The 22,638-nt window shown below is 42.5% G+C and overlaps 1 protein-coding gene across 1 annotated transcript in view; it reads left to right on the forward strand.

Annotated features, from left to right (window-relative positions):
* The first annotated feature begins 1,810 nt into the window (after positions 1-1,810).
* Positions 1,811-22,638, forward strand: part of LOC149450282 (protein lifeguard 1-like) — a 35,492-nt gene continuing 14,664 nt past the window's right edge. Inside the window, exons 1-5 of the mRNA XM_089692131.1 lie at positions 1,811-1,871; positions 7,955-8,266; positions 15,974-16,052; positions 18,089-18,142; positions 22,076-22,166. Coding sequence (XP_089548257.1) covers positions 7,963-8,266; positions 15,974-16,052; positions 18,089-18,142; positions 22,076-22,166 — 528 coding nt within the window. The 5' untranslated portion in view covers positions 1,811-1,871; positions 7,955-7,962. The remainder of the gene's footprint in view (positions 1,872-7,954; positions 8,267-15,973; positions 16,053-18,088; positions 18,143-22,075; positions 22,167-22,638) is intronic.

The raw sequence follows: 22,638 nt of genomic DNA on the forward strand, positions 1-22,638 counted from the left end.
GAGAATTATGGGATACATAAAAAAACATACATATGGCTACATACATGCAGCTGCACCGTTTTCTCTAAGACTGAATACTTACAGTCACTGTTTTCCTCTCAACTCCTCCAGCACTAACTGGGGACGACACGGCTGTCTCCAGTTCTCAGCAGTGGCCTAAAAGCCAGCTGCCAATCAGGAGGCCAGGTGGATCCTGACAATATTGTTGGCATTCTTTCCAAACTTGGCAAGTCTGTATGGGCAATAGACTGCTATGAACTGGCTCTGGGTCACACGAGAGCATTAGTAAATGTACCTCTGTGACCCAAAAGAGAAGTATAACCAAAACTGGTATCAGAGGTCAATGGCTGTAATACATGCTTTGGCATTAATGGTCAGTAGGAGTGATTAATGCCTGGGCATCAGTGGTCATTGGGAGTTATGTCTCCCCATCAGGGGCCATAATAAATGCCCCAGCAGCAGTGGTCAGTGGGAGCAATAAGTGTCTGGGCATCAGTGATCGTTGAGAATAAAATATGCCTTGATATTGGTGGTCAGAGGGAGTAATAAATGCCTTGATATTGGTGGTCAGAGAGAGTAATAAATGCCTTGATATCGGTGGTCAGAGAGAGTAATAAATGCCTTGATATCGGTGGTCAGAGGGAGTAATAAATGCCTTGATATCGGTGGTCAGAGGGAGTAATAAATGCCTTGATATCGGTGGTCAGAGAGAGTAATAAATGCCTTGATATCGGTGGTCAGAGGGAGTAATAAATGCCTTGACATCGGTGGTCAGAGGGAGTAATAAATGCCTTGATATAGGTGGTCAGAGAGAGTAATAAATGCCTTGATATCGGTGGTCAGAGGGAGTAATAAATGCCTTGATATTGGTGGTCAGAGAGAGTAATAAATGCCTTGATATTGGTGGTCAGAGAGAGTAATAAATGCCTTGATATTGGTGGTCAGAGAGAGTAATAAATGCCTAGATATAGGTGGTCAGAGGGAGTAATAAATGTCTTGATATTGGTGGTCAGAGAGAGAGTAATTAATGTCCTGGCATCACTGGGAGGTATACATGCTTCGTCTTCACTGGGAGTAATCAATGGCTCAGCATTAGTGGTTAATGGCAGTAATAAAAGCCCTAGCATGGACGGTTAGTATTAGTAGCAATCTGTGTTTTTGCCATGCAAGACAAAGCAGCATGGCTCATACAGGGCTATGGGCTCTCCCCATATGACAGCAGCATGCTCTTAGATGTGCACATTGTAGCTTACACAGTGCTATGGAATCTTCCCTTGTAATAGCCCTAGTGCTTGGTAATTGGCTCAGCACTGTGTCAGAGTGAGTCACATGCTCCTCCATACTTGGAAGTACACGGTGTTTCTTTTGTTTCCAATCCCCAAGGAAGATCCTACGGATTTTTTTTGGAGCCTTGGGCTACTGATGTGCTGTTGGGCTATTCTCCCCTCTTTGAAGATTCCATCTTCCAGGAGGTGTCTCCAGTGGAAAAGACAGGAAGTTTGGTGTTACTACACTATGGATCATCTCTGTGCTGCTGTCTCTTCAGAGAGTTCACCTTTACCTACATATTCTGATTCTGGAATTTTAAACTGTCTATATATTTAGAGCAACAAACAATTCTTAGATTGACACCGTGTATTATTACAGTGTATTTGTGTTTTACAGTTCCCAAACTAGGAAGGAAAAATGTTATCTGTTCTTGAGTTGTGTAAACACCTCTCTCCACCAATCAGGTAAGTGCTGCCCAGCGGATGGTGACGAACTTTGACATGAAATATAACCGTGTTTGGTTATTGGGTTCAGTGTGAACAATGCCTGTTACTGGCTGTCACTGACTATCTGGAACGACAAAGACACAGCTGAACCAGCGGGTAAGAATTTCTCATAAGATTTTTTAAATATTATTTAGAATTATTACAATTTGTGATACCCAGACATACGGTACTACTTTTACATATGTACCAAATTCTATTTTGAAATGTACATAATGTATTGAGTTTTTTAAAATGTTATTTTATAGTGCGCTTACACTTGTTCATTTCAAATTGGTTCAAAAGATTGTTTGTAGTTTTTTTTTTAACTGACTTGTTTTTTTTGTTTTCTTAATTTTAATTTAGTTAAACGTTTTTGTTTTAATAATTTTCCAGAGGAACAATAAGTGACAAAAGTATATTAAGGCACATTTTACGGAGTATTTTGCAAGATTTAGTGCAGTAAAGAATGATCTATCACTAGGAGAGTCCAGGAGATTAAAATAATGTTTCAATCTTATGTAAATGATATATACATTTATGTAGGTGTGACCGTCACAGTTTAAGCATTTTGTTTCATTGATTTTAATTTTAAACCAATTTTAAACAGATTTTATTTAATTTAAACCCATATGGACTAAAATGTGGGACATGATTCCTTACTACACATCTGAGACTCTTTTTATATATTTTTTTTTTTTTTAGGTATTTTAGAAAACATTGATTCTGTGTGTTTTATCTTTTTTTTAGTTTCCTGTTTTGTTATATTTGCCTGGAGTTCAGTTCTAATTAAAACTGGGAAATACAAAACAAACGCAGTTATATATCCTTTAAAAAAAACCCCATAAAGCAGCTTTTTTTTTAAACTCAAAAAGCTCTGTACACTACATTTAGAATGAATGTTTGTTCTTTTGCTGCCTTTATTCATCTTGTTTATGACAGCATAATATATAGTTTTGTTCATTCTTTTTTTCTGTTAACCATTTTTTTTTATTTTGTTAACTACAGCTGATTTTAGTTGATTTTGCCATATTTTATTGAAATACTCATCTACAGAAAGGTCACATGGACTTTGTAAATAAAAAGTTTTTGTGTGTTAATAACAATAGCTAAAAAAAATACAGCTTGTCCGTCTAAATTGGCCAGGTGTGTATGCCAAAATTACGGCACATTTTACTGAAGTTTTTAAAAATCAGTTCACAATTTTTCTAGCATGCCAATCAGCTGTTTTGACTTTTTAAATAAATGTGGCAATAAATCACTTGTACATGGCTTTGTTGAAGTGATGCATAAACTTACACAGTTAAATATTTATTTATTATAGGTACTTATATAGTGCCATCAATTTACGCAGCGCTTTACATACATATTGTACATTCACATCAGTCCCTAACCCTCAAGGAGTGTACAATCTAAGGTCCCTAACTCACATTCATACATACACATACTAGGGACAATTTAGACAGGAGCCAATTCACCTACCAGCATGTGTTTGGAGTGTTGGAGGAAACCGGAGTACCCGGAGTAAACCCACGCAGGCACAGGGAGAACATGCAAACTCCAGGCAGCTGGTGCCATGGTTGGGATTCGAACCAATGACCAGGGGCGGACTGACAACTCATGGGGCCCCCGGGCAATAGGGGATCATGGGGCCCCTGTGTCCTTGCCCAAACTCAAAAAAGCCTATGAAAAAGGTACCAAGGGCATCTCATGGGGCCCCCTACTGACCACGGGGCCTCGGGCAGTGCCCGAGGTTCCAAATGGTCAGTCCGCCCCTGCCAATGACCCTAGCACTGCCAGGTGGAAGTGCTAACCACTTAGTCACTGTGCTGCCCTAAATATGACATTTTATAGATAGGCCAAATGTATTGATTAGTTTATTCGTGAAAACTGTCAATGAATTTTGGGGGTCAGTGAAAACTCTCCCTTTATCAGGGCTTCAGGTAACATAGGAACCTTTATTAGACTCAAAATAGATTCTGTGTAGGGAAGCTGATTGCTGGATCAGGAGAGTGACTAGCCAGCAGTCTCTGCAAGAGCAATCAAGACTGAATCAAGTGTTGATTCTTAAGGTGGAAATACACGATTAGAAAATCAATCGATCGGACGACCGAGAGGCGTTCGTTCGTTGGTTGAAATCGTGGCCCACATTAACCAATCTAAAAAAATTGTTCGTCAGGCAATACATAGCGTTGAAGTCTTTCTTCAAGTGGAACTGGTGCGGTGTGACCTTGTAGCCACGCCCTTCCGGCCAGAACGAGCGATATACACAACAATTACCAGCAATGAGTATAATATAGATTATTACATGACCTATATACATAAATAGTGATACATAAAATATAATCTGCAGAATTCTGCTTTCATTATCTCATTAGGCCAATCTACTTATAACATTTGGATTTTTTGTTTGTGTTTACGAAGATTCCTTGGACATAAACATCCGGGTCATCTTCTGGTTCTGCTCATGTGTGATAGCGCTTGATAAAAATTTTTTGTACGACCATCATACCACCGCATAGAAAATCAGTCATTCGTATGCAAAACGACATTTTTCACTGTTCATCCAGATTTTGTCGTTCACAGTATCGCTATCGGTTAAAACATTCTGCTCATCAATGAAGAGAAAATCATTCGATCAGTAGTTCCGCAAAATTTTTAGTACGATTTTCTTATCATGTGTACGGGACATTAGCGTGGATAATACTGGCCAGTAACTGTCCTGATCCAGCAATCTGCTTCCCAGATTTACACAGGAAAGTTCAGTTTTAGTCCAGGTTCACACTGATGCGGTGTGGAATTTGCAGTGTTTTCAGTGCGAATTCCACACCGCATCAGAATTGCACCCCGTTCATGTGAACCGCAGCGGGTGTGTATGTTAAGTTAACAACACCCCGAAAACGGTCTGCAAAACGTGGTGCGATGTACAGAATCGGATCGCATAGGTGTGACAACCCATGCGATCTGATTCTAGTGCGGACCCAAAAAAGGGTCCTGCATGTTTTTGGTGCGGGTGCGGTGCAAATAGAGCCATACAAGATGTATGGCTCCAATCGCACCGCACACACATCGCATGTAATTTGCAGAGGAATGCGAATCACATGTGATATACCGCACCACACAAGTGTAAACCCAGGCTTAAACGTTCTTATTTGACACGTGCAACTCGCTTTGCTTTGGTTACTTTTTCGGACGAAAATATCCAGATTTTCAAATAGACATAAAATCGAATGACAACGAATAAAAAAATATTGTACCATTATAACGAAGATAACGAATGCATTCAATTCATTTGTTTTCATTCAGATGACATCACATTTTCGTATTCATTCGATAACATAACAAATTATTCAAATGTATTGTAAATAGCTGGTTGTGAAGAAGCGTGTGGCTGCCACATCCTTAACAACCATAACTCATCTGCTGTCAGTGGGATTCCCCTCTGACCACAGAATGTAAACAAAACAAGCCCGCAAATTTAAAAAAAAAAAGAGCACAGGGTTTCCCCATCAGTCTATACCAGGCTAGGGTTGCCACCATATCACTTTAACACCGAACACATATTAATTACACAGGTTCTGTGGCTCATTAAGGTGATAATTAAACTCACTTAGAGCCGTATCTGCATTAAATTAGCCTCAGAACCTGTGCAATTAATAAGTGTTTAGTTTTAAAGAAATGAGGTGGCAACCCTATACCAGGCCCTTCGGCCTGGTCCTAGCACCTCTTGGATGCTTTTTTCTCCACTGGATTTTGTAGATACGGACATCAGCGTATGCAATCAGTGTAGTTATCTGAATTTGTCTTGGTAATGGACATCTGTAATCCACTGCAGAGCAGCAGTCAGACTGGGAGGAGAGTACAAGGAACCAATCAGACTCTGCGACATGCACATGTGTTGACAGGAGGAGAGAGCAGAAACATAACCTCCCCAGTTCTGTTAGTTTCCTGTCCACTCAGAAGGTTTTTGGCATTTTATCCAATGTCCTTGACCAAGCTATGCTGTTGCTATATTGTTGCTGCAAGGGGGTCAAGATCTTCATTGTTTTGTCTGGCAGGAGTTCCTAACTCCCAATGTGGTCTCCATAGAATTACAAATCCTAGGCAGGTAAAACACAAAAACTGAGTCTGATTCTTTTGCTCGCGAACATTTACTTATGTAAGAGACCTGTTCTGTTTTAAATGGAACCTGCACTCAGAATATTCACACTAAAATATTTACATATCCTGAACAGTGAGTAAAAGCGCTTTAAAGCAAACCTTCATTCACCTCTGTAGCTATAGGCATTGTAGAGAAAAAGTAGAGGGAAAGGCTAAAATAATTATTATTTTATAAGTTTCATTCCCCACTGCTCCTATACTTCTTGGCATAAAGTCTGTCTGCAGTACAGTCCATTGTAATCTTCTTCCAAGTGTTTATTTGACCTCAAAGCTCCTGCTGGTGTGTCTGCCTGCACTGTTGTTAGGCTTTAACTCTTTCAGGGTTGATAACGCCTTAGATCAGGGGTGTCAAACTGGCAGCTCTGAAACAGAGGTGAATGTATTTTCCACAGTGCAAGACTTCAACAGCAAATTGTTTTTGTTTTTAATATGACTTTTTTGTTGGAATAGTGTTTTTTTCTACCTTGATATAAACTAAAGCCCAATTTAGGTTTTTTTTTGGACAAAGTAGGATAAGGATAGAACCCATGTTAGGTTTTTACTACGGTATAAGATCTCATTGAAGATTTCCTCTCAGTGCTGGAAAAATGGGAAATCTCTTCAGTGGAGATGTAAATTGCAATACTTTTTCAGTAAAATAGGGAAGGGTTAGAAGTTCTGTCAGGTGGTTGTTATGGCCTGTTTCCTCTTATCCCACTGAAAAATCACTTCCCTTATGTCCTGTACTGGTGTCATGGACAGGAAATGAGGTGAAATCTACCCAGCAGATTCATGGATGGCAACAAAAAATTTGATAGTTACGCTTATGCAGGCCCAGACTGGGACAAAAAATGAGACCCAAGCATTTTAGACTGACCAGCCCAGGTAATCTTCCCTTGTATATAAGAAGCCAAGGGATCTAGTAAACATGTTGTATATAAGACACCAGGGGATGATGTGATTGTCATTTCTATATAAGAAACCAAAGGATCTACAGTACCTACCATCTCTCATAAGTATGAAGCCATGGGATTGAAATCAAGAAGCCAAGAGATCTAGTTAGCATTTTTAATATATAAGAAGCCAGGGGATCAAGTGATCATCTTTTATATAAAAAGGTCCAGGGGGGTGAGTAATCAGCCTAGTCATAGGGGTGATCTCTAACATGGACTCTTGCTCAGAAGTCAGGGGAAGTAGCAAAGTGACTTCACAGGATTTCCATTGACTTACCTTGTGGATTATCTTCTTCTCAATGCTCTCCACAGTGAACACATGTTCCCCAGTGGTCAGGAGATCCATGTCTACTGTGCTTGGACAATGGTGCAGAAGGCCAGGCTCCCCAGGCTGACAATGTCCACGTACCCGGACTCCTCTGTGTCCTGCTGTGCTGTCACTCCCCATTTCCTCTGCCAGAGTCTACTCTGTAATGTCACGGGATGGGCCTTGCAGATGTCACCGAGCAACTGCGGCTGGTGCAGATTGGGGCTCTACCCCCCAGAGTTGGAAGACTATGGGGGAAAGGAGAGAAGTGAAGCCATGGTTGGAGAAGCCATTGGAGGACAGGCAAGTTCCCTGCCAAGCCAGAAAACTGACCACGCACCTAATTGGATGATGGAAGTCAGCAGAATTCACCTCATTCACCAAGTTATGCCAAAAATTGAATTGCAAAGTGCAATTTTCCTAACAAAGTTAATAGACTATTTGCCTTTAATAAATCAGCCCCAACATCTGTAAGTGTCACTGAACCACATCAGAGAAAAATTGGGTTTCCTGCTCTGCCAAGCAGGGCTGTGCTTTGTGGCAGGGGTGCTTAATCTTAGAAGCATAAAGACAGAAATATAAATTCTCTGGCAGATAAAACCGCTTCCATACGTGTATTTTATCTGTGCGTTTAGCTGGTTGCCTGGAGTTCTGCTTTATCATATCAAAGTCACAAAGCAACAAAAGATCCAGATGTGGTACATTGTAATGAATCACAGATTTTGTCCAAGAAAATTTGTATATTAGATATTTTCATGTAAATTAGACCCTCTAAGTTTTCTTCTCTTTTTTTTTTTTTGCAGAAATAAAAATGCAAAAGGAGCAGAATAATGTCACTAATCCAGAGATGACCTATGTTTACTCTGTGCAAAACCCTGCCTACCCCCCTGTGCCCTACAATCAGAATGCTAGCTTTATGCCAAACCCACCACCATACAGCGAACAGAACCCAACACTAATGGGTGGGCCGCCATACCACGTCTACCCTCCTCCTACTCCTCCTGAGCAACCTCACCAGGCCTTCCTCAGGAACAAGCCTGATGTAGAAGTACCTCCAGATTACACTGTTGGACTCCAGGATAGCAGCCCATTCTCTGAGCGTGCCATCAGAAGAGGTAAATTAATCCTTAATTTAGCTACATTGTCTGCATGCTGGACTTGTTTTTAGGGTTTTCTGTATTTAAAATGCTCTCTAGGCTTTAGCTGTCAAATCACACTTCTTTTGAAGCCATACCAGCCAAACCTATACTCTAAATTTGATTCATTTGGAGAAATTACCCCCAATTCATGATTGTTAGAAGTGCAGATACCTTTCTGCTGGGATCATTGGAATCACCAATGCCATGGCATTGGTTTCTGCTACAGAGAAAGGTAGACTTCAAGCCAGCCAAAGCCAATGACTGGATAGCTTTTCCTCAAGGCTTTTCAGCAGATACCTTTGACCCTTGGCAAAAAAATGTGAATGTCATACTTCAACCTTGTCTAATATGTAGTCTTCACAAGCAGCCTCTGCAGGGCTTCACAGGTTGTTCAACCCAAATCTTTACTGTCACATGCATGGATGTCGGTCCAAGACCTCTTCTCCCCATCTTCCTGCCCACCACGCAGTTAACCCCTTTCTCACCAGGTGTATTCACACACATGGTCCAAGAAGAAGCTCCTGAGGCCCAGCCTGGCCAAGCCTGCACCAGTAAAACACATAACTCAATCTGTTTTCTCGGGTATTGGCTGCATTCAACACTTTATTTCATTGGATGAACACACAGAGGCTTCTTGTTGCAATCAAATCATAAGTCAGCAAAAAGAACAGTCCAAAGAATGACTTGATGTCAGAAGTCCTTAGGTGAACGGGAATATAACGAGTGTGAACCTTGGTAGTATAGTGAGATCAGAAAAAAATCCTTGAAGGCCAATAGGAACTTCCAAGGCAACATTCTTCTGAGCTGAGAACACTTGATGTAACACCTCTTAGGAGAATGAAGTATCTCTGAGTGAACAGATAAGGAGAACATGAGGGTGCATTCTGAGTGTAGTACATTACATATTTATTGTGGTAAAAGACAATTGGCAACTCACATATGACAGCTAAAAACACTGGCTTATCAATAAAGTGGGGTCTCTGGTGGAGAACCTCAGCACAGCAGGGTACTTCAGTCCAGGCAGACACACTGGGTTGGTCAGTAGGATAAACCTGTAGGGCCAAAAGAACACAACAGGGGGTGCCAGACTAAGCACAGCAGTAGACAATAATGGTAAGTGCATGTAAATTAGGAACTCACATAATAAAGAAGAAATGCCACTTTAAGTATGATCCCAGTTAGGGGTTGGCTCATGGGGTATGGGCTCTCGTCCAAAAAGTTGCAGCCTGGGCAATCCAGATGTCAGGCTGGGAACCAGCTTGAATGGAAGAAGCAGGGAGATGGTGGAGGTCTCAGTGGAGCACAGAGTGGACCAGATATGATGTCGGCAGCATGTCGAGGGTGGGGCCACACATTTCGAGGCTGGCCATGGTTCTTTCTCAAACCTGAATGTTATTTTTCAACTTCCAGTTTATCAACTTTCTTCCAATTTTTCAACTTTTTTCAAACTTTCAGTTTTTCAACAGACCAAACAGTCCAGCAAATGTTTCAGAGTGCTAAAACAAAGCATGTATCACTAACAGGAATACATACACTGATCAGCTTTTATTAATTTATATAAAACCCAAAAAGGAACAAAACTGTCACTGTAACTACTTGTAATTCCCTCCATGTTAGCTAGATAGGTTTTTTTTTTATAGAGGCTGGGTAGCAGCCTGTGAGTTAGCCTGGGAGTGAGGTAGTGAGTTCACTTCAGGACAAGCTGAGAGGTTCTATACGTCAGGGCTTCTGGAGCCCCCCCCACATTTCCAGAACCTTAGAGAACTTTCTGGAACGGGGCAGAGGAGGGGAGGAGGCCCAGATCTGCATGTTTATGGGGGATCTTTGTCAATTCCATGGCAGGAGGCCAGGCATGGTGGCCATGGAAGACCCTCAAATATGACAGAGCCTGGGGAGCAGAAGGCAGTGAGGGTGGAAGATGGACTGAGAGGAAGGCTGGAGTGTGGAGCCTGGGAGGAGGCCCCAGGGAGGGCAGCCTACGTAATGGCTGATTGCTGGACTGGAGGATCACCACTGTCCCACCATCTCTTAGCGAGGACAACCTGTGCAGCAGGGAAGGAGCCAGCCCAGTGTAAGGCCTGAAGGCAGCCATTAACCAACCAAGCTAACAGGACAGGACAAGTCATTGTAAGTACTCCTACACCCCCTGGGCCAGATAAGGGGGGGGGGGGTCAGGTACAAAACCCAACTAGTTCTCATCCGGGACTACTTCATTGTTAGATCTTGGGACCCCTTGTCCATGGATACCCTCAATGTAGCTGGGTGAAGAGGAGGATTCATCTGGTGTCTGAGAAGATACATCAAGGGGACTTCAGTGCTCCTTAAAAAGACTGTATTCCATTTTTGCTAATCTGCTTTTTGTACAGTATTGTTGCTGTGAAGTTTGTCCTCAGGTTTACAGCTCCTTGGGCATATATATTCCCCTAGACCCCATCCAAGTTGTTACCCCTTAATAAAAACAACTAAAAAACGAGCTCAAGGACTGTTTACTGACTATAAGTGTGCAAGTATGGAAAATGCATGTTACCTGGTTGTGCAAAGCTTAGGGGGACCCAAACAAATCCAGTGGCCCTCAAGAGGGTAGTGCTACATACTTAAAAAGTGTGAGCTAAAGTTTGGCTTTATTATTTTTGTTCAGTCCATCTAAATCTACTTGTGCATCTAACATTTCCCTAACCCCAAAGACTGACAACGCTGCTGCCCAAGGGTGTCTCTATTGCTCCTCCATCCAGGAGCCATCCTAAGACAGGAAGTGTGTTACTAGACAGATCATCAACTGAAAATAATGGAAAAAAGAAAACAAATGCAGCCACCACATTCAAAGATCAGTAAGCTGCAATGTAAAACATTTCTGTTTTGGGGTGTAATACTGCTTTAAGGGGGAGTGGTTGGGGGCTGTAAAAACACATCTCAATCACTTGTTTTTACCACCCCTCCCCAACCACAAATGTAAATGAACACTTATTGTGATTTTTTACTGTGTTTTCCTGATGCTGGCCACTTTCTTTTATCAATTTACACCTGGCAAAGCATAAAATAGTGAACTTTGCCTACATAGAAAAGCAGGCAGAGTTGGGGGAGACGGGGTCTCACTGCACATTGTCAGTACCAATGGGACAGTATCTGTTGGAAGTGGGAACACAGCTGCAGTCTCTGAGGTCCAATTATTGTGGAGGCAGGTGTTATGATGCAGTACCGCAATGCTCACCATGTAGGTGGGGCTGACCCTACTAACTCACCTCATGGTCCCCTATCTGCAGTAGGCCCCATGGGAACCACAGTGGCTGCCTTGATGGTAGTTTTGAAATGTATTAATGAGTATTAATGACAAAATCTGGAAAATCAGTGAGCATTATGGGCCTCACCTAATGTAATGTGTTTGATTCATGATCAAAGGCTAAAGGTCTGCCTTGGAAAATACTAATGGCTAATGTTTAACCACTCTGTGTGCAGTTCCATACAATATCACTGGTGAGAATGTACAATTCTTATCTGTAGTATGGTGGTACGTGTTACATCATAGATGCCTGTCCAGTGAATCAACAAGGGCATTTCAATATATTGATTATGGTATACAATGAGATACAGGTACTTCATTGTTATAATTGTTCCTTTCATATTTCCCTTCAGAAAAAATATAATTTCTTAAAGATGAACTCAATCCTACCTATCAAAAATGGAAAATCCCTAATACTTATTAAAAATATTACTATACAGGATTTCTATAGTGCCGACAGTTTGTGCAGCACTTTACAACCACTAAGCAACTTATTCACTCCCTTGTTATCTCTCGCGTTGACTATTGTAACTCCCTCCTCATTGGCCTACCTCATCGCAGGCTATCCCCTCTTCAGTCTATTATGAATGCTGCTGCCAGACTCATCCACCTTACTAACCGTTCCATATCTGCCATCCCTCTCTGCCAATCCCTCCACTGGCTTCCCATTGCCCAACAAATAAAATTCAAAACATTAACAATAACATATAAAACCATTTATAACTCTGCCCCAAATTACATCACCGATCTTGTCTCTAAATATCACACAAACCATACTCTCCACTCCTCGCAAGACCTCCTACTCTCTAGCTCCCTTGTCTCCTCCTCCCATGCTCATCTCCAGGACTTCTCCAGAGCTTCCCCCGTCCTCTGGAACTCTCTACCCCAATCTATCTGACTATCACCTACTCTGCACACTTCTAGGCGATCATTGAAAACCTACAGTCAGGTCCATAAATATTGGGACATCGACACAATTCTAACATTTTTGGCTCTATACACCACCACAATGGATTTGAAATTAAACAAACAAAATGTGCTTTAACTGCAGACTGTCAGCTTTAATTTGAAGGTATTTACATCCAAATCAGGTGAACGGTGTAGGAATTACAACAGTTTGCATATGTGCCTCCCACTTGTTAAGGGACCAAAAGTAATGGGACAATTGGCTTCTCAGCTGTTCTATGGCCAGGTATGTGTTATTCCCTCATTATCCCAATTACAATGAGCAGATAAAAGATCCAGAGTTCATTTCAAGTGTGCTATTTGCATTTGGAATCTGTTGCTGTCAACTCTCAAGATGAGATCCAAAGAGCTGTCACTATCAGTGAAGCAAGCCATCATTAGGCTGAAAAAACAAAACAAACCCATCAGAGAGATAGCAAAAACATTAGGTGTGGCCAAAACAACTGTTTGGAACATTCTTAAAAAGAAGGAACGCACCGGTGAGCTCAGCAACACCAAAAGACCCGGAAGACCCCATTACTTTTGGTCCCTTAACAAGTGGGAGGCACATATGCAAACTGTTGTAATTCCTACACCGTTGACCTGATTTGGATGTAAATACCCTCAAATTAAAGCTGACAGTCTGCAGTTAAAGCACATCTTGTTCGTTTCATTTCAAATCCATTGTGGTGGTGTATAGAGCCAAAAATGTTAGAATTGTGTCGATGTCCCAATATTTATGGACCTGACTGTATCTCTTCAGGGAAACCTATCCTGCCTTCAGCTAATAATGGAATCTTCTATTCCTCCTACCAGTTCACCCCCACAGTTATTACCTTTTGTACCACCAGCCCCTCCCTCTTAGATTGTAAGCTCCCAGGATCCGGCCCTCCTAACCCTCTTGTATTGAACTGTATTGTTGCTGTATTGTCTCCCTTTATATTGTAAAGTGCTGAGCAAACGGTTGGTGGTATATAAATCCTGTATAATAATAATAATATAAAATGTGACAGTCCAGTTACAATACAATAGGGTTAGGAGGGCCCTGCGCAGAAGAGCTTACAATCTAATGGGGGTGGGACAGGTGGTACAAAAGGCATTAACTGTGAGGGATGATCTGACGAAAGAATTAAAAGTTCATTTGTTAGGTGGAGGCAGCATTTTTTAATTCTTTAAAAAAAAAGTGGCAAAAATTAGATCACCTTGGGCTGTCCATTTTCCAAAAAGCGGTAATTTTTAGGGCATTTCGCACTGTAATGGCATTTTTATTTGATATGTTTTATAACTGAAAGTAAGAGAAACTATTTTAGTCTTTTTTTCCTTTTATATAATAAACCAAAAAAGTTCTATCCATCTAAAAATGATATAAAATTAATTTAGGTAAAGTGTTGCCAGACTGAGTAATTTTCAGTCAAACTATCACAGCACTGAAAACTAAAAAAAATGGCCTAGTAATGAAGGGGTATATACTGTACAAACTGGTGTTCAAGGTAAGTTCACTTTAAAACAAAGTTCATTTGTCCTTTTTTTTTTTTTTCTTCCTCCCCTGTCTTGAATGAACCCCTTCCTCTTTATTCTTCATTTAGACTTGTGGTTGGGGGGGATGCAAAAATGCATGGTTAAGCCCCACCTTTGATGCCTACCACCCCCCCCCCCTTAAGCTTAGGCATCAAATGAGGATGTGTACATGCGAGCCAACCTACCAGAATGAAATTCACGAACAACACCCAAAATTTACTAGCACAGCCATGTTTTTACTGCCATTTCCAAAAGTTACAAAAATCACAGTTTTAAGTGCAAATTTCAGTATTTAAGCTACAAACAAGTTCAATATGTTATTAGCAATTATATTTAAGGTAGATGTTAAGGTATACACATATGTCTTATGTTATTTTTGATATATTAAGGGTGGGTTCTTATAATCCATCATTTTTTGTGACCTATGTCCAACTGGAGAGATTTCCCCTTAATTTCCACAGAAAGCGAGGGGAAATCTTTGGTAGCCAGCAGGATTACCAGAATTTATGTCCCCAATTCTAAAGATTCACCTGTATTCCTGTTCTGAGAGGGTGAGAGAGAGAGGGTGAGAGGGAGGGAGGGAGAGAGAGGGGAAGAGAGGGAGAGAAAGAGGGAGGGAGAGAGAGGGAGGGGAGGGAGGGAGAGAGAGGGAGGGGAGGGGGGGAGAGAGAGAGGGGAGAGAGAGAGGAGAGAGGAAGAGGGAGAGATGGAGAGGGAGAGAGAGAGGGGGGAGAGGAAGGGAGAGGGAGGGAGAGAGTGGGGGAGAGGAAGGAAGAGAGAGAGGGGGGAGTGGGGGAGAGGGAGGAAGAGAGAGAGGGAGAGAGAAAGGGAGGGAGAGAGAAGAGAGAGAAAGGGTGGGGGAGAGAAGAGAGGGAGGGAGAGAGAAGAGAGAGAAAGGGAGAGAGAAGAGAGAGAGAGGGAGAGAGAAGAGAGAGAGGGAGGGAAGGAGGGAGAGAGAGGGGAAGAGAGGGAGAGAGAGAGAAAGGGAGGGGGAGAGAAGAGAGGGAGGGAGGGAGAGAGAGGGGAAGAGAGGGGGGGAAAGGGGGGAAAGGGAGAGAGAGAAAAAGAGGGGGGAGGGAGGGAGAGAGAGGGAAGGGGAGAGCGAGAGAGAGGGAGGGAGAAAGAGGGGGAGAGGGAGAGAGGGAGAAGGAGGCTTTGCATTTGCACCATTCATGACATCATCACAACACAGCATGAAGTGACCACGCACTCCTGAGTCGCTGGCACCTCCTTGTACTGTCTTGCCAGAGTTCAGAAGACCTGCCCTCCCCACTGGCGCCGCTCAGAACACAAACTCGGTGCCTCGGATGGTCTCAGCTAGCACATGCATTTCTGAGCCAAGCAGTCACAGCCAGATTTTCACTGGCACATTTTACATCTTACAGGCATTTACGGTCAGTAGAAAAGTGCCCAGATTACACTGGCTGCTTGTACAAATTCAAGTAGTTGGCAGTATTGACCGAAGGGGTGATGCTTTGCTTCACACCCGTGGTAAGCTTCACCCAACATGTAACGATTGGTGGACGCAAAAGACCGCCGAACGCTGCACATTCAAGTAAATGGAGAAGCGCCGCAAACACCCTGCAACTCTGGGCAATCCACATGTTTCAGCGGGATTGTCAACAAAAATGGGGTTAAAACAGTTGGTGAGGAGTTGCCGCATCACTTCCTTCTGTCACTGGCCTCTGGATTGTGATCTGACCGCGGATCGGGCTCCGAAGGAAAATGACACGGGGCTACTGTGCTAAATTCCATCCTGACCCAAATCTTCTGGCAGCTGGCTCTGCTGCTTGATCGGTAGCTTCAACCCCTTCTATAGGATCATTTTCCGAGTGTCTATAGCAATCTACCACGCTGGTATGACCGCAGATTTATTTTGGACCGTAAACTGTACTAGGCATTTTAATGATGTATTCTATAACCATTGCTATTTTATGTTTCAGCTTTTATCCGGAAAGTCTACTTTACGTTGACCATACAGTTAGTTCTCACATTTGGAATTGTGTTTATGTTTACATTCTGGTAAGTGTATGTCAGGGGAAAAAAAAAACAGTACACCTCTAAAACACATGCATATTTTACTGTGTTTTATCCTATTAAAGACCTTGCAAGTACAAGTTACAAGTACAAGTTGCAAGTTACTTTGCCAGAAATGCAGTTCGTTCCTAAGTCCTGTTGTGGGCTGACAGCACACAGCATTTTTGTGGACTGAGTGGTGTCAGCCCTGCCCAGTTCTCTTTTTGCTAAACTGCTCAAACAGTTGCTGAACTCAAGTCCAGAAGATCCAATATCTGAGCACTGGAAGTATAGCGATAGCTGTACTGCTGGCACTCAGTAAAAATGTAAATTAAAGAGATAAATTCATGAGGTTGCATGCACCTCCTTGGACTTAAAAAGTAACTGTAAATAGTGAAGCGCTATATATCCTATCTATTAAATACAGATAAATATTATATATTACTAGCCGTGCACACACAATAGTGCTCAGTGACAAATAATTGCAAACAAATAAATATCTCTTTCCACAAGTATAAGTGAAACATGACCTTGAATATGTGACAAACTAATTGTGAATCGATTCTTTAAGAAGAACAAATTCCCGTGCTATTTATCAATATCTCTAAAAACACACGGTGTATATACAAACGTCAAACCAATCAAATTATATATGTGTTCATTGAGAACATAAAGTCCATGCAAGTGAATCTGTGCTGATGTGATCTTCACTCCAGTGAAAAAAGAACAGAAATCCTCAAATGGCAGCAATGCCTGCTCACCTCCACACATTGACCCACACAGGGCCACAGGGCTATAATAAACAGTAACAGATCCTCTCCACTCCTCACGGGGACCATGAGATAGGAAAAAGACCTCTGCCCAGCGCACCTTATTCACTCCTCCACTCAAGGTAACATATATAGGGTATAAAGCAAGAAACCTTCCATGGTGCAGTATCTCCGGTGCTCGCTCCGTCCACCCTCCGCACTCCATTCTTCCGTCCACCCTCCGCACTCTATTCTTCCGTCCACCCTCCGCACTCCATTCTTCCGTCCACCCTCCGCACTCCATTCTTCCGTTCACCCTCCGCACTCCATTCTTCCGTCCACCCTCCGCACTCCATTCTTCCGTCCACCCTCCGCACTCCATTCTTCCGTCCACCCTCCGCACTCTATTCTTCCGTCCACCCTCCGCACTCTATTCTTCCGTCCACCCTCCGCACTCCATTCTTCCGTCCACCCTCCGCACTCTATTCTTCTGTCCACCCTCCGCACTCCATTCTTCCGTCCACCCTCCGCACTCCATTCTTCCGTCCACCCTCCGCACTCCATTCTTCCGTCCACCCTCCGCACTCCATTCTTCCGTCCACCCTCCGCACTCTATTCTTCCGTCCACCCTCCGCAGTCTATTCTTCAAGAATAGAGTGCGGAGGGTGGACGGAGCGAGGACCGGAGATACTGCACCATGGAAGGTTTCTTGCGAGCAGATCTGTGGGAAGGACTCAGCAATCCCCACCCACTACAGGCTGCCTGCAGAAAACTGCAGGAGGAGGCGGAGACAGGACCAGTCACCCTGCACAAGGAAAGAGAGCAGCAAAGAGTGGTCTTTATTACAGGAAGTCCCTGCACAGAGTCTCACACTGGATTACGGTGCAGATCTGGAAAAAATACAGAAAGCACACAGATACTGAAGAACTAATACACCTGACTCTCGTATTTGGAGAATATTTGCTTATCCAGGAGTTCATCTTTAAATTCATTATTTGAAAAAATTAAGGCTTAGCAATTCTTTAGGTCTACAGATCTTGTTCCTAATCTCGTGTGACATTTCCAGCAGGCTCTCACCTCTGCTTCTCCAAAAACATCAAACAGAATCTGTAAATAGCAAAATCTTAAGTTTTTAGTTCAGGAAATTGGTACAAAAGGAAGATACACATTTGCTTGGAGATTGGTTTAAAATAATATCCAGTTCTGAGAACTTGGTGTGTGTACTGTATATACTGTATGTAGCATATAATTCAGATTAATATAGGTATATATTTTACTTTTGCTATCTTGTAGGAAAACACTCCGAAATTGGGTGCAGGACTATCCATATATATTGTATGCCCTCATGTAAGTCATCTTATAAGCTGTCTTTACATTGCTAAGTCAAACAAACAGCCAATGTCTTCAAAAGGAACCTATAGTGGGTTTGGGTCAGTTTATTTATTTTTTATAAATTTTTCAAGTTTTTTAAATTCTTTATTTTTATTTCTTTTTATATAACATCTGTATTTTACAACTAAATGTAGAACATATGGAGCACCTATTACACTGGTGTCTTAAAGGATTTCGTAACATGTTACACCCATATTCAGGGTGTAATGTGTAACATGTTACTGTGGGACTGGCCCCCCGCCCTGATCCCCCATTGTGACGGCTAGCAGGGGATCTCCTTCCCCCTCTAGCTGTTACAATTTAAAAAAAAAAAAACAAACGTTCATTCGGTCACAGAGTTCTGTGAATGGGAAACTACAAGTCCCAACAGCCTTTGCAGCTGTCGGCTTGTAGTCCTCAATTAACTACCACGGTGCTGTTGAGCTCTGTGGTAGTTCATTGATTCTTCCTGTCAGTGTAAACCTGCCTGCCTGTACAGATAACACTGACAGTCTGCAGGAGACCTGTATGGCACCAACAATCTGCTGATCGCTGGTGCAATACTTTCCAGGTTCCTGAAAAAAAATATAGCAACTTTTGTCAAGCCAGGTGGTGCCAACAGGGGCCACCTGCAGCTTGAACTTTGTCTAATTCCTGATGAATTAGCTGAAATTCAAGGCGGGTATGGGTAACAGTAGTTTTGCCTCTTAGATTATCTTTATGCTAACAAAGCAGAGGCCTTGATGCCAAGTTGATGTCAGATTTACAGAGTAGAGGTGTCATAAGAAGATGGATTGCCATGTGTAGCAGGGGTGTATTTACCACAAGGCAAACAAGGCATTTGCCTAGGGTGGCATTTTTCAGGGGGGGCAGCACTGACCCTCGGAAGAAGGGACACACGTGGCATAGGATCCTGGTGGGTTCCTAGAGAGGCTGCGGGTTTCATGATGGTGTATGCACAGCCTGACTCTCGTTCCTGGGGAGGTAAGGAGCTGTGAAGGTGAGTGTCTTTCTCTTGCCATGGGGGATGGTGGCTGGTGTATGGGGGGCAGTGGTAGTGGAAGGCTCTCTCGGCTGGGAGGCAGGGGTGGTGTTGGTCAATGTCAGGCTCTCTCTGCAGCGGGCGCCGATTTTTGTGTTACCTAGGGCAGCACAAAACCTAAATACACCACTGATATGTAGCATTACCCTCGTGAAGGCCGCTGTGTTGTAGGTATCCCTAAGCCTCACCCCAGGCAGCCAGGTAACAGGTATTTCTCACACCAACTTGCATTCAAAGACAATGACCAGTCCATGGGCTTGGTTTTGTTGTTTTATTAGCGAAAAGCAACTTGGATGGGGAATAGGGATTATGGGGTGCCCAGTTTAGCTTGAAACAATGGAAGGGGGACATTTCCTTCCTATGTACAAAAGCAGATCCTGGACTCTTCTTTTTCTGAAAGCCATCAGTTGTTGCAGATCAGTAGCAGCTGCACTCTACGGGCGAGGAACTAACAGCCCTTCAGAAATCACTTTACTTCTTGTAGCTACAGTTGTGTTCAAAATAATAGCAGTGTGTTGAAAAAAGTGAATAAAGCTCAAAATCCTTCTAATAGCTTTTATTTCCATACACACAAATGCATTGGGAACACGACACATTCTATTCCAAATCATAACATGAAGAAAAATAGATCACATTTGTGTTGTTCCTCTAAATAAAAATTGAAGAAAAGTGAATATTAGACTGTTCAAAAAAATAGCAGTGTTTGTATTCTTCTTTACAAACTCAAACATTCACTATATAAACTGAAAAATGTTTGAAGATTTTGCTTTCCTTTGAATCACTTAATGAATATTTGGTTGTAGTCGCACTGTTTCTGAGAACTGCTGTACATCTGTGTTGCATGGAGTCAACCAACTTCTGGCACCTGTGATCAGGTATTCCAGCCCAGGATGATTGGACTACATTCCACAGTTCTTCTCTATTTCTTGGTTTTGCCTCAGAAACTGCATTTTTGATGTCACCCCACAAGTTTTCTATTGGATTAAGATCCGGGGATTGGGCTGGCCACTCCACAACGTCAATCTTGTTGGTCTGGAACCAAGATGTTGCACGTTTACTGGTGTGTTTGGGGTCATTGTCTTGTTGGAACACCCATTTCAAGGGCATTTCCTCTTCAGCATAAGGCAGCATGACCTCTTCAAGTATTCTGATGTATTCAAACTGATCCATGATCCCTGGTATGCGATAAATAGGCCAAACACCGTAGTATGAGAAACATCCCCATATCATGATGCTTGCACCACCATGCTTCACTGTCTTCACAGTGTACTGTGGCTTGAATTCAGTGTTTGGGGGTCGTCTGACAAACTGTCTCTGGCCACTAGACCCAAAAAGAACAATCTTACTTTCATCAGTCCACAAAATGTTGCGCCATTTCTCTTTAGGCCAGTCAATGTGCTTTTTGGTAAATTGTAACCTCTTGAGCACATGTCTTTTTTTCAACAGTGGGACTTTGCGGGGGCTTCTTGCAGATAGCTTGGCTTCACATAGGCGTCTTCTAATTGTAACAGTACTCACAGGGAACGTCACACCTTCTTTCATCTTCCTGGAGCTGATTGTTGGCTGAGTCCTTGCCATTCTGGCTATTCTTCTATCCATTCGAATGGTAGTTTTTCGCTTTCTTCCACGTCTTTCAGGTTTTGGTTGTCATTTTAAAGCATTTGCGATCATTTTAGCTGAGCAGCCTATCATTTTCTGCACTTCTTTATATGTTTTCCCCTCTCCAATCAACGTTTTAATCAAGGTACGCTGTTCTTCTGAACAATGTCTGGAACGACCCATTTTCCTCAGAATTTCAGAGAGAAATGCACTGTAACCAGCATGTACAACATTTGCTGCCTTCCTTCCTTAAATAAGGGCAATAATTGCCATCTGTTTTTCAAAGAATGAATGACCTCACTAATAGAACTCCACACTGATATTATTTTGAACATGCCCCTTCCAATTAGTGATTCAGTTACACAGAATCAGCAGCATGCATGTCATGACTGTTGGGTCTGTTGGATTTCTATTACTCTACTACACCTGCTAGTAAATTATGTCATGTAGAAATATCATTTCTACCAAAAACAGTGATTGATCAGGTTAGTGATGTCTGACTGCTATTATTTTGAACACAACTGTACATGCAGGGATGTCTTCTCTCCCCCTATAGAACTGCTCTCATCTCCACAGCCTGCAAGCACTACCAGCCCTCCTGGCTTCCCGGAAGATCTCCAAGGACAAGGATTAAAGATTGAGCGCAGTGCTGTCCTTAGAAAGCTTGCTATGTGTGGCAGTCTTTCCCCTTGTAGATCCCAGAGTGTGTTGCTGTACTCACACTGTCCTCTTTGCTCCTTACTGCTCCAGGCCTTGATCCCATTTGCACCTCTCTGCTGAATGTATCCTCCTGAGCCAGCCCGAGCCCAGTCTAGAGACTGCTCCTCCCCAGACCTCGGGGATTGCTCCTAGGCACCGACAGTCTGCTCTGCACTCCATCTTCCACCCGACTCCTCTGTCAGCCTGACTCTCCCATATTTATGGGCCAGTCCACCGCTCTACCAGGGCCTCCAAATCTGGGATTGGCCAGAGTTTCATGAACATGCAGATGAGGTCTCCACCTCTTCCTGCTTACCAACTTCTGGAAGGTTCCATGGTCCTCCAGAGTCAGGAGGAGGCAATAGAACCACAGCCTGTTGAGTCATCCAGCTGACCTGCAATAACTCAATCATATGAGTTATTGACCTCAATCATATGACTCACACAATAATTTTACCTATAATTCACTACACTATTCTAGCAGCACACTAGGATACGGGTTCTTTTTTGTGTAGCACCCTCTAAAGATGATATTGCTGATGACATACCCATGCTCTGTTGTTTTGCAGACCCTGTACCTTCATCTTGGTTATGGTCCTGGCCTGCTGTGACCAAGCCCGTCGCAAAGTTCCGCTAAACTACATACTGCTAGGATTGTTTGTAAGTGGAATGTCAGGAACAATTTCGAATGTTCCACAGACATTTTTTTTCTTTTTCATTTCAGCTGCTGTATTGTGTTAATAAAAAAGAATGAAGCCTGTTTGGCAAGGGAATAAGATAGAGAGATAAATGGACACTAGCTATAGGTAGTGTGCCAGACTCTTGGATAAACTGAAACACTTATATGAGGGATATGTTATATCTTCAGGTTACAAAAATGTTCCAAACACATCATGAAAGGACTAAGAATTAAAGGGTAACTGTAGTTTAAATGCATTTAGCAGCATTACATGGCTAAAGAGTCCTATATCATATTCATAGTAAATATAGTTGTGTACCATGTTTATGCGGAAATATTGGTTTGCCATTGAGGTGTTTACATGCTTCCTTTTATGAGGGGCAACAGTCTTCTTTTAAGCTGGGTTACACACAGTCCAAATATCGTCCAAATCATTAGGAACTGGCTGACATT

The sequence above is a fragment of the Staurois parvus genome, unplaced genomic scaffold, assembly GCF_062004578.1.
Source record: "Staurois parvus isolate SC_StPar_1 unplaced genomic scaffold, SC_StPar_1.0 ptg000576l, whole genome shotgun sequence".
Taxonomy (NCBI): Eukaryota; Metazoa; Chordata; class Amphibia; order Anura; family Ranidae; genus Staurois; species Staurois parvus.